General features: G+C 35.8%; 1 protein-coding gene across 1 annotated transcript; it reads left to right on the forward strand.

The window, feature by feature from the left end:
• The first annotated feature begins 2,400 nt into the window (after window positions 1-2,400).
• LOC146137213 (uncharacterized) lies at window positions 2,401-7,920 on the forward strand. Its single transcript, XM_083393781.1, has 5 exons — window positions 2,401-2,628; window positions 4,446-4,559; window positions 5,002-5,126; window positions 6,253-6,390; window positions 6,981-7,920. Exons 1-5 carry the CDS (start codon window positions 2,401-2,403, stop codon window positions 7,462-7,464), a joined length of 1,089 nt encoding a protein of 362 aa, XP_083249907.1. The 3' UTR covers window positions 7,465-7,920.
• The last annotated feature ends 5,654 nt before the right edge of the window (window positions 7,921-13,574 follow it).

Raw genomic sequence — 13,574 nt, forward strand, 5'->3', positions numbered from 1 at the left:
TAGACCATCGTGTCGAAAAGCGTTCCATAACGAACGATGGGTAGACCAACGGGTGGAAAACTTATTTTTGGTTTGCCCCACGTATTGTTCTTTACACAACATGCATGTCGCAACGTATATGCCGTAATCGCGGCAGGTAAGCGCTTCCTTAAGCGGTATAGCATGGCTGCGTGTGGCTATGTGTGACGTTGAGCTCACTATTGCGATGTGTTTGCCGAAGTGGCCACACAAAGCGCAATGTCCGCACGGGTGGGATCCCGCAGGTAGGGTCGCTTCTTTTTCAACGCCGTGCGCGATTCTTTTATAACCTGTGAGGAGGTTACCAAATGTAGCCGGCCTCTTGTAGGTGATGGAGATGTTGGGTTTGAGGACCAGCTCTTTTTTAGTAGGTCTTAATAGTTGAGGAAAATTGGTAGCCCAAACATCCCTCACAACAGGCTCGTTCGATTGACTTGTTTGCGGTGGGAAGCGTTCTGTCCACGTGCTTGCCAGGGTGATGATGTCTTCTGTCAAACCTTTAGGAAACCCAGAGCGCAGTGCCTTCAATTTTAGGTTGTAGAGGCTGTCAAGGTAATCTGATGTTCCTCGTTGAGGCGTCGCATTCTGACGGATTCTCCATGAACGATAGATTTAAAGATTGACAATGGGTGATGTGAGGAACCCTGTAGGAAGCAACGACCTATTGCTGTGTCCTTAGTCAAGCAACACATATTTATGGGTGTTAGTAAATAGTATCGAGCAAAAGCACTTACATTCATTATAGTTGTTGTTGTTGTTTCATATTTACCAACATCATCGGGTTTTCATCTGTATTGTAAAGTAAATCTCGTTAAGTATTTAGTTCCGTAATTTTATATCAAAAAAGCGGATCGCCTTGAACGAAAATCAGCCAGCAAGTTAGTAAATATCATACAATATGCGTATCGCCAAGAAAATTGTAAATCGAAAACTAGACGCTTTTGTACGGAAATGGTGAAAAAATGCATTGCTTATAACATATCCCTACTGCTTTACTTTGAATAGATGCATTCGTTATTGCTTGGTTGGGCGAATAGTGCGTTAATCAGCATGCAACACACAATAAAGCAGACTCCCAAACATTTTTCAGTTCGCTTTCAGTTTTTTAGCAAGTTTTATTGTGCGACCTACAATAAGACAAGACCAAACAAATAAAGTTACATAAAACCTGCATCTTTACTACTGGCGTACGTACTGAAATAGTTACTGAGACACAACACATTTAATTGTCAAGTATTTGTGATATTGTTACGTAATGGTAATGCAATAATTTACGATTGAAAAGAAAACAGTAGCATTTAGAAATGCTTCGCGACCCACTTGTTGGGAAGCACTGCAATAAAGCATACTCGATGTTTAAAGGCAATAAAATCAGTGCATTTTTTGTTACGATATTCAGGAATTATGTCAATAAAACACATAAAATATTAAGAAAAGGGATATTTATAAAAACATTGGCACATGACTTGTCGAAATATGGAATGCTTAATCAATTATCCTGTGTTTTTTTAGTGTTGTAAACAAGATATTTTTAAATGACTTCAGTCGCATTGAAGTCATTTGAGAAACAAATAAAGTCCAAAACAAGTCTTTTGCAAATGACAATTCAAGTCCCTGTCAATTGAAAATTAGAACATGTCAACTCCAAGTCAAGTCATTGACATAAAACGTTAAAAAACTATTTCGAATTGAGCAACAACTTAACCAAAAAATAACCAAAACGCAACATATAGCAAGAAAATTGTTTTATTTGCAAAAATTGAGATAATAGCCCAATTTTATTGACAAATATTTTGTAAAAACACCGAATTTCAAACCAAGTTATTTAATACAATAACTTAAGTCAAGTCAATTAATTTCGCCCAAATTATTTAAGTTCGACCGCTAGACGTCAGGCAAGAGCGACTCCTTAATCTTTTTTTCGTTTTGTGTAACGTCGGGCTTTATATTACGAAGTTTCATTTATTGAAGTTGTATCGGCGATATTTGTGCAAAAACTCTACGATGCGAAGCAAATAAGCTTTGATTATTGAGAAATGAACTAGCCAACTACAAATATAAATCGTTTACTGAAAAAAATTGAGAAAACTGTGTTAAGTGTAGAATTCAGTGAGTAGTTTTAGCCATTAACAAATTAGCTCGAAATAAGCAAAAATAAACAAACGTAATAAAAAAAATGGCAGGCCGAAAAAATCTATTGTTACTGCGTTATTTTCGTTTCAGTAATTTAAGAAGTATTTTTAAATCCCAAAACTTAGCCTTATCTGCAAAATGTACGAATCGATGCCCAGTTTTTCAGACAAGGCTTAGTTTTTGGACTTGAAAATAATCCATTGTTACTGCGTTCCGTTTGTTTCAGTAATTTCAGAATTATATAAAAAAATGTACGAATCGAGGCCAAGTTTTTCAGCCTCAAGTTTCCGAAGCAGTCACCGTCACACATTTCGTCACTCCGACTCCTTTCAGCTTTCCCCAGAATCCTTGCGTCGACGTCACGATGACGTCATCAAACGCGCACTTCCGAGCTGCGCGAAAAAGCTGCGCAAAGAGCTCCACTGGCGAATGATGGGATTGGGCGAGAAAAACCCGACAAAGTTCGCAACTACTGCTGTGAGTATTGACTGCTGTGACCGAACAATGACCCACTGTCTTAGGGATTTTGAACAACAACAAACTAGTGATTTTATTTTTTTCGTTGACTGGGCTTACCTTTTAACATACTCTTTACCTCACAAGTCACAATCCACTTTTATTATATAAGTAGAATAAACTTTGAATTTTTTTGAATAAGTACAATGAATTAGGACTTCAACAACATATTTTTTTGCCTCCTGGTTCGTTTTTGCCGAAAAGTCTTTTAGTACCTATATTAAAGAGCGCAACTACTGATGGAGTATTGACTCTTATGACTGAACAATGTCCTTTTGTCTTTGGAATTTTAAACAACAATAAACAAGTACGATTTTAAACTTAAACAACTATAAACTAGTACCTCACCAAATTTTAACTGTTTTACGAACAGATGTAACAAACTGTTTGAGTCCCCCATTTGAACAAAACTTTAATTCGACAGCATATTTCACATTTTGTCTACTCGTTTAGCCTTAAAAGGCCTAATTCTATCATTTCGCAACATTTGTTTGAATCACTATCTTTTATTTTGGGCTGAAAACTTCGGGTATCACAAAGCATTTCATTGTGATTGAACAAAGCCCAATTATTTTTATCGATAGTATTTAAACAATGTTATACACTTGCTTATTACAACATTCGAAAATGTAAACTTTTAAAAAAGTCGTAGCAAGAACTAAACTATGTTATTAAATGTCTTTTAATTGGTTTAGCATTAAGACCTGCTGGTTAAGAATACAGTAATTTAGGTAATATGTCGATATATGCGTTAGCCTGGTTTATGTGTGTTTGGAGCTGTAACATTTGGAGGCAGCCATTAGGTTTAGTGCCAGTTAATTCCAGCCATCAATGGTTTCAAATGTCAGTAAGAACCGTTCACAACAGGTTTCAATTTGTCAGCCTATTGTCTGTATAACACCTCAGGTGTGAAACTGTACCAGTCATCCTTTTGTTGAAACATGTTACAAATGTTTGCTTTTGTTTTAGTACATTTATTAAGCGCCTGGGTGGTTTGTGTGTCCATTTTCTAACGCTCATGTTATTTTGTTGCACAAATTCACCCTGACACATATATGCTGCCATAAAGCATTTTTTCCAAGGATCATAGCTATTAGTATAATATGGAATGTCGACAAAATGCTTTTAGCAAACCATGTTTTCGTTTTGCTCAAAAGAACATACTTTATTTCACAACACATTAGAGGAATTGAATTTTTTTAATTTCAATAGTATAAAGATATAGCAGCACAATACGACAAACTAATCAAATTATTGATTTTATCAAATGTTATAAATTTCTTTATTTAATTAGAATTGCCTTAAAATATTTACGATTTCTATGGCGGTTTGAGAGCCCTAAAATTGAGTGACGTCATAAACATGCCAAGCCTCAGCTTTGCAAAATCGTTTCAGGCAACAAGCGCTTAATGAAATCAGCACTTCGCCTTTTGAGCTGTGTACAGGTTTTGCTACTGAATGCGTTTTTAAGTGAAGGTTAGGTTGGTAGTAGAATTATTTTGTGGACAAAGATATATTTATAGCAATATGTCGATGAGACATACTTTAAGCCAAGCAGAATCGGTTGTCAGGTTTGGAAAGTACGTATTTTTCTAATTTGCGATAGGAATAAACTTAAAAAATACCATGTGGCATACAAGCAATTCACAAATATTATAGAATTTAATTAAGCCGCATTTCCCTCTATAGTTCTTTGAAATAGAAATCTAATTATTTAGTGTGCTATTAAGTCCGTGTGTTGCAGGGTGGTTATACAACAGGTCTGTTTATGTGTTTAGTGGTTGAAGAAGCAGCATCCTTACGCTGTTTTCCGCTTCGTTTGCTTTGCTCATGCGGTCGCCTGCTTGTCTTGGGCTGCTTATAAAGAAGCAACCAGGACTGAAGAACCCGAGGTAAAGTAAGCATATACGATAGACCTATGAATTTGATAGAACAAATGTGAATGTGCCTTTTATATATTTTTGACGTAAAATATTTTAATTTTTTCTAATTTATGCAAAACAGATAACCTTCATATGTATTTTGTTATCTGTATGTAAATCCCTAGTACAAACACATTTTTGACTGTTAATTTGATGTAGAAATTTTCGTACTAATTTGTCAATTCTTTTGTAAGCGTGGTCCTGGTATGACCGAGGTTGTGAGTTCGAACCTCACCACAGGTTAGTTTTACAAACAGGATGCAGCAGGCAATAATGCTATGGTTGTTTCTCGACATGATTTACAACTGATTTTTCTAGCCTTGTCTAACCCGAAGGTTTGGTTTTCATAAGCCTCCCATAAAAGTATACTTTATTCTTATCTTGCCTACTTTAAACTGGCTTCTTTCCACAGAATCCTTGGTTACTCGCGCTCCCCACTTGGAATTTCATCCTGTATACTCTCTACCACACTCTAGCGCTCATTTTCACCGTCATGGAATTTTTCCACGATTGTCTGTGCAACGACGACCTCTCGTGGTGAGAATATTTGTTTTCTATATTCTTAAAAAATATGTGTTTAAATTGCAAATGTGTTAAATCGTGTACAACATTCCTATGAAAGGTAAATAACGTACATAGGAAGAAAACGGAAAGAAAAAGGCAATTTGTCCGGGTCGATGCAACTGTTATTATTTGTGCACCCTAGTATAAAGAAAATGGTCGCTTTTGGGTAACATTCGCAAGAAAAAATTATTGTTTAAAGCAGGGCTGCGGAGTCGGTTGAAAACAACCCGAGTCCGACTCCCGAGTCTCGAGTCCAGCTCTGACTCTACAGCCTGTATTTTACCCATTTACGCAACTAAATTAAGGTTGATTTTCTGCAATCCACTAATATTGGTGTCATAATTGATCCACCCGCATTACATGGTTTAAAAATATTTCACCATTTGCTATTACACTTTTACAACTTACATTTTGCCGCCTTAACAGTTAAGAAATTTGATACTGCGCATGCGCACGTCGGACTCGGGTAGTTTTACGCGGTCTTATTCGAGTCCCGAGTCCGACTCCGGCAAAACAAACCGACTCCGTAGAGTCCCGAGTCCGACTCCGCAGCCCTGGTTTGAAGTTGTAAATGCTGGGTTAAACCATGGCTGACATTCCTATGTTAATTTTGTATTTGATCGGCACCGATAACACCCTAGTATCGGACAACGACCGATACTATCACTTGGTATCGGGTATCGGGTATCGGGTATCGGCTCCGATCCGATATTATCGAACATGCTTAATACTGAAATTAGAACTTTGAGCTTTTGCCAAATTCTGTAAAGTTTGTTTTTGTTTTTCATGTAGACGTATATTATTTTAAGTTAAAGAAGAGCATAAGAAAGTAATTCTGAACAAATATGTGCTACAAAAAGTAAAAAAATAAAGGAACTTAAAACAAATTTTCTATTTTTTCCGTAATTATGTCATGCTAACAACTGAAACGTACATATACACAATGTGTGTGTTTGTAATCAAATCATTATGGAGTCTAACTGGACAAAGATAACGTCACACATTATATAATACACAATGCCTTCTTCAATCTTCTGTCGAATTAATATTAAAGTTCAGTTTTTTAACTGTTATTACTTTTTTCGTTCGTTATTGCCAGGTACCACAAGATTGCATGGATGTTACAAACAACAGTGTTCAACGGCTCCTTGACATGCTTCGCTTGTTCCATTATTTACGTCATAGCGCAAAGTACTGGTGACGTGGCAGCCCAGGATTGGTTCGCACCATTAGCAAGGTAGATATAAAGTTTTGGTGTTCCTAATACACAATGTTGTAATTTGCCACATTTAGGAGTCCGGTGCATATTTTAACGCTGGTTAGATTTTCTAGCGGCCAATGCCTTGCTTACAATACATTAAATTGCTGGCAGTAGATTTTAGCAACTATACCTAAATATAGTTAAATACACATTTGGGAATTAGGCCGTAGTTGGACTTAACAACCTTTAACCTAACCACAAACCCTCACCATTAACTTCACCCCAAACTTTATAACTAAAAATTTCAACACTAACCAAAAATTCTAACCCCATCCATTAACCACCTCTAACCCCAATCAAGGTAAAACAATCCGGTGCCAAAACAGCGACGCCCATACCTCCTTCCTACGTTTCTAGGCGTTATTTTGACCATTTAAGCTTATTTCGATAAGTTTGTCTCGTTCCGTCTTATTATGTTACTGTGCTTCGGCTTTAATCCTTTGCTTTGAAAACAATATGTTACAATACTTATGTCGTTCGTTAATACTATGGCATTACATCCGAAATGACTTAACTGGGGTGCAATTGAACACATGTGCACATTGCTTTCAAGTTGTTCTTCCCAGTGACGATATCAACTATTACGTCATCACTGCTGTCGTCATGCTGATCGACGTCATTGCGAGCAGTGTGTCGGTTCGTCTTCTACACGTCATATACCCGACAATATTCTACCTCTGCTTCTTCACATTCCACATTTACCGCTGGGCGGCGGGCTTTACCCCACACCTGGTGGCGCTAGACTACGGCGGTGCCAAACAGGATACTGCGATTCCCCTGGTCTTTACTACACTGCTCGTGATCTGTCCGGCAGCCCACGTGACCGCTTACGCGCTCGACACGCTCCGCTGGCGCCTGGTGGTCACGTGCCTGGAACGTCATCGGAGACGCGTCGTAGATTTGGTGGCGGCTTGCGAGCGAACAGCGACCTTTAACGGCGGGTACAGTCGTGATGTAGCTTACCGCTTGGAGCGCCGGAGAGGCCTTGCTACCAGGGATCTTGCAACTCCTGGGAGGTTCTCTGTTCATTTGGAGGCAAGTGTGGAATAACGTTATAAAGGCGGTAAAATGGTTGTTAGAAATGCTACGAGTTTGGTTGGATTGTTTAAGTACTTCTAAACACAACCTGCAATAATTAAACTTTGATTTTCTATGTTTTATTTTATTATTAGTGAAGAAAAGTGTAGATAAATAATAAATAGGCTTCCGCGGAGGCAAAACGGCCATTGTTACACATTTCTGTATGGACTTGTTATTCTTCTTTTTCTACACTTATTTTCCTTTTTTAATAGAAATAAAGCATGGAATAGTGTTACAGACGCGAATAACGTTTGAACATTGTTGCATGCTCTAACGCTTAGAGCAGTGCTTGTCAACCTTTTTTTGAACAGTACGAACTTTTACGTTTACTTAAACTTTTTGCACCCCAGAAACATACACCCTGTTGTACTGCAAAAATAACTATTAACCGTTATAAATAGCTTGTCGGTACCTCCCAATAACAAACTCAAGGATTGCAGCCGAGTTCTGTACACGTCAGCAACTTGAGCAAGTACTAAGGTTGTTTTGGATCGTTGTGGTATTTAAAAAAGATCCACACGTGTGTTTTTTAGCACAAATGAAGATACCGTTTTGGGATTACTGCAGTATTCTGTATTTTAATAGTTGTTTTAGAACTTTTTTAAACCTTTGCGGTGCCTTAGGTGCATATATTAAAAGGTATAAAATTGCCATAATTAAAAGCAGCCCGTATTTTTTTTTCTTGATAAAATACTTTTAAAGATTCCACCAAGATCTACTCGATTTGAAGGCGAGCGTTACCTTTACAGTGGCCCTTATGCGCGAACAATGGGCTGCGTCGCGATGTCGCTAAAATTGCGGCACAAACTACCCCTTTGTTGTAGGGAAACCCCCCACTTTTGGCTGGGTCGCATTCTTTCACCCAGTTTCATCGACGCGACGATTTCACCCATTCACGCGTCACTGGAGGCATTATGACGCATCACTACGACACAATGGCAAAGAGCTTTGTTCGGTTTCGATGCAAGTGTCAATTTTGCGGTTTCGATCGAACACCAACTTTTGTCTGCTTTTGATTTTTCTTTCCTTTCGTCTAGACTTTTTCCGTATTGTCATCAAGCTACAAGAAATAAATAAGCCGACAAATGAAATTTTGACGCTGTTTTGATTATTATTAAAGTCATTTTGTGAACATTTGCTTTTGGTAGCTAAATAGTGCATATTGTGGTACTTGTACCATATTCAGATAAGGCGACTGACGACATTTCGAATTGAACTTTTTTTATATTACTTTTCAACATGAAAAAATGCTGCGTTTGAATGCAAACCATGGCTTTTGATGTTTTATCGGTCGATCTTAAGTTTAGATTAACTAACGTTTTGTATAGGGCAGGGGTTCTTAAACTTTTTTTACCGCGCACCCCTAAAATTTGTTTTGGCCTCGCGTCATAAATTTACGTCACAATACAAATAGACTTCATAAGTCACTGATTTCAGTCCAAAAATGTGAAAGTATAACGGAGTTTAATGCATTCAGTACAATACCGTTTTATTTTTAATTAAACTGTTGTGTTTGATAAGTTGATTACTTCTTAAATATACACTAATATTTTAATTAGGCCTTCATGGACCCCCTAAAACTAGGTGACGGACCCCAGTTTAATAACCCCTGGTATAGGGTGTCGACCCTGATCCGATATTTCGGACTTTTCTACCGCGAGGGGAGGTGATGGATCAATTAATAAATGATAAAATACTGACGAAACACTTTCTGCAAAACAAAGATTAATGACTAGTCCGTCAGTCCTAATTTATGGCAATTTAATACGTAAATAAAATATCAACAGTTTTCTAAAGAATGGTGTGCTTTCAAGTCGCGCATGCTTGTATGCGTGTTTATAACACAAAAAGGTTGTTTCCTAAAATCACAAAACATCTAGCGGCCTACCAAAGCAGTATTTGTCAATCCATTCTACCAAAATTGTGGCGACGTTTAATTTTATTGGTTGGGCCAGAGACTAAAGTAGTTCACATAGTTGGTATATAGAGCAGTGGTTCCCAAACTGTGCGCCGCAGCACACTAGTGTGCCTCGGCGAAAATGTTTTTTGTAATTTTGGAAAAGAGAGTATTTGTATTACCAATAGGCAAACACGGAAGTATTTTAGACTTATATTTGCACTATTCAATTAATATTTTGAGACATTTACATAAAGTTTGTCGTGTGGTAAGGCGATTGTAAAATTACTCTATTGATGTTCTTTAAAAGTGTGCCGCGAAATAGTTACGATTTTTTTAGTGTGCCGCGAGCCAAAAAAGTTTGGGAACCACTGGTATAGAGGTTTGAGCAAAATCTTACTAAAACAGAAAATTTCAGAAGCAAAACCTATTTATACTAATATGTTATGTTTTGTTCACTTAGAAAAGCTTAGTGAAAATATTTGGGACGCCAAAGCTGCGCTGTAATGCAGGGGTGTCCAACTCAAACATGCCGGCGTGCCAATTTTTATCTTCGAACTTCTTCCCGTGCCAAAGTTTGCAACTGTTTTTTCATATTAAAAACGCTTTTATACGAAAAATAAAAACAGTATAATTGTTTTGAATTGTGAATAAACAATGACATTTGGCTGAATAACAAATTTGCCATTTTTTATTTGGTCGCGTGCCACATTTGGCTCGCGTGCCTCATGTTGGACACCCCCTGCTGTAATGCTTACGCTAAGTATTTCAGTGGCCGCGAAAAAAGATAGAGAAAAAACTAAACCAAAGAATCTTTTAAAGCACATTAGTGTACCGCGGTACACAGATTGATTATTATCATCATTGTTGTAAAGGTCTTATTATATTAAGTTACTGCAGTAACGGTACAAAACATTTACCTTGCAAAAGGACGACATACAATCACTAACCGATGCAAGTGTAAAACATCGATCTGGTCAAATAGCTTATAGGCCCTCATGAGGCTATTTACCCGGCTAACAAAGTAACTTAAATCGATTTTGGAAAAACATCAATAAAATTATACAAAACTGGGAAATAAAATTAATACTAACACCACCCAAACCCGGACCCAAATCAATAAATAATCACGTATTGGTGCAAGCGTAAAAGAGCGATCCGGTCAAATAGCCACTTTCTTTGCAAAAAGTTGTATCCGCCAAACTTCTGGCATATATTGATATTATTGTGTTTTACAAGAAGTCATATAGTTTTCCATAATGTTGCCTCACTGGTTTCTTGAGTACCTCAGACTTGGACAACTAGATTTATTCTAGCTTTTTAAAATTAGATTAGAATAAAAATTACCGAATTTCGAAAAAATCAAATTTCCACTAGAATTCGAACTAGAATCACATTTAATTATTTAAAACGTGAATGGTAAATATTTGTGGGCTAATTTGTATGCATGTTATGCTTTTTTGACTGTAAAAAATACATACAAGTCGTTTCTACCAAAGAGTTTTAATTGAAATTCTTTGTTTGAACTGAGAGACTGAAAATGCCATTGGACAAAGTAGCAGTGTTTGATGAAATGCAAATTAGATTAAAACTAGAATTAGAGCACACAAGCAATTCACAAATTAGATTAGAATTAGAATTAGTCGCATTTTGCTCTAATTCATTGAATTAGGAAACTAGAATTATGTAGTTTTCCAAGTCTGTAATTGTTTTACAACAAGCCATAGTTTGTCATAAACTCTTGTTTTGAGTGCCGGTGACTCCACTACCAAACAACATAAGCTCGACATCAAAATATTTTTCCAGACAACGACAAATAGTTAGTTGCTGACATTCAAACCCATTTCTTGTCACGTCACAATTCACTTTTAATACTGCCTTATAAAAATGAAACATTGTTTCCACATCTTTTAATTGATTTTATTTGGGCGTTTTAATATTCTACGGCCATTATTAATTAATATAAACATTGCTTTTTTGATCTCCAGAAAAACATTTTTTTCTTAATTTTTGAAACGCTCGATTTAAGTATTCTGATCTCAGTTTTTATTCCCCTTTATTGACCTGAAATCATGGTAAAATTTGTGTTTTTAAAACATTATTATTTTATTCTAAAAGCATTGATATACACAGAGCAGGTAAAAAACGTTTAAAATGAAAATGCAGCTTTTCGAAAAAAACATTGTCACTACTGCAGAATAAAAGTTGTTTTTGCACATTTGTAAGAAATAGTTTACACAAAATAGAAACATAAAGGCCACGAAATAACTTAAGGCAGGCTTTAAATATATTAGTCAAATTTCATGTTTACACAACATTAAACTTTCAATAAATTGAAGAAATGATGCAGCGACAATATGCAATATAAAAGGCAACTCTAATATTTAATTTAGGTTTCATAGTTTAATTAAAACAAACACTCATAATTTACTACTTTAAATAAATAGGTACATAAAAATTAACTTTGTTATTTGATTCAGGTCAATATTTCAAGAAAACAAACAATCATAAATTACTACCAAAAATAAATACGTTCAGTTGGAAATAAATAAAAATAGGTCCAGCCTATATTTGACGTCATCTGTTTAAAAGAACAAAGAGTATTGAAACTAAGCACATACAAGAAGCGTCAATTGTTTACAAAAACTGAAATGTTTTAATAAACGTAAGACATAGCTATGTTATTAATTAGCGATTAATGGGCGACATTTTTAAATTTCAGTTTAGACAACTTATGTTGTTACGTGTTAAGACAAATAAGTAAGCCATATGACTACCGCCCTGACTTAACCACATTCGACGTTTGAGCATTTTTATTTCTTCACGATTTAAAAATGTTTCGGTTAATCATAATTATTTTACAATCTAGCTGATCTTTTGAAAGCAAATTGATAGTAAACCATACGATTATGAAAGATATTCAGTAGCAGACTGCAATAATTAAAAGAAAAATCCAGTCTGCCACAATGGATTATTGTTTTACGTTCCAATTGAACAAAATGTAGTTTTAGGTCATAATGCTCACAAAAAGCAGTGGAAAATAGGAAAAAAATACCATGGTCATCACGCATGAAAAAACCTTGTATAAACTTTTATTTATAATGTTAAAAATATTTTCTAAAAATATCTTAGCAACGTCAACGCAGCGTGATATATATGTGAATTGTACTACTTTTTCCAAGGCTTATTGCAAACGATTATGACGTAAAAATACCTATTGTTAAATTGGAACGTCAAAACAAAGCCTATATTCTACTTAGAAGCAGGATTTCAAGCCGCCATGTTTTCTGTAGAGTCTTGATATTGGAATGAGGGCACGATTATTCCTCACGCAATGTTTGACCACGTTAAGGTAGCGAGCCATGGTGAAGAGGCAAATCTTGGCCTGTTGTGGACTTTGAATTTTTCTTATCGAAGGTATTTTTGAGTTATTTTTCCTCAGCTGTTGAAACAACAGCCTTGGTCAATAAACTGGCCAACGCGCAAGCTTTTAGTATAGCTGTTTATCTGGTTAAAATAACTCACATATTGCTGATGGAAAAAAAACAAACAAAGTGTGGCCATTTTGTACACATAAACAACGATACAAACTATTTACTTAGGTAGGATTTTTTAAAAAAAACATTTTTAATAACTTGTTATTTGAGGCATTATACCTTTTTAGTTAGAATTTTTCTATAAAACATTACTACAAAAATTACGAAATATACTAAAATATATACCGAAAAGCAACGACGTTTCAATTACAATTACACCTTGTAACTAATTAGATTTAGTTCAAACAAATTGTAACTGATTCAATTCTGGTGCTAACGTTAGTTACAAATATCTTTTTTAATAAGTTGTGCGCGTGAGACTGTTTATGTTTTCATGTAGAATTATTAGCTTTGCCATAAGTCAAAAAAACACAAAATTAAGTGAAAAAAAATACAAAAATTTAATTAAAAAAGTAAAAAAGTAGGTGTTTGTAACTTACACAGCGATTGGGAACCACGTCGACCATAGAGTTGATAAACGATGCCAGTTCATCGGCGTAAAATAAGGCGGGGTCGTAAACTGAATAAGCAACTCCTCTCATCAACCTTAAAACAATTGAATTATTGAAACGAATTCAATAAAAACATCCATAAAGATTGGATAAGAACAATAAATGCGTTGATGACATGACTGGGTAGTTTTTTTA

Source organism: Ascidiella aspersa, chromosome 7, assembly GCF_963924565.1.
Source record: "Ascidiella aspersa chromosome 7, kaAscAspe10.2, whole genome shotgun sequence".
NCBI classification, from domain to species: Eukaryota; Metazoa; Chordata; class Ascidiacea; order Phlebobranchia; family Ascidiidae; genus Ascidiella; species Ascidiella aspersa.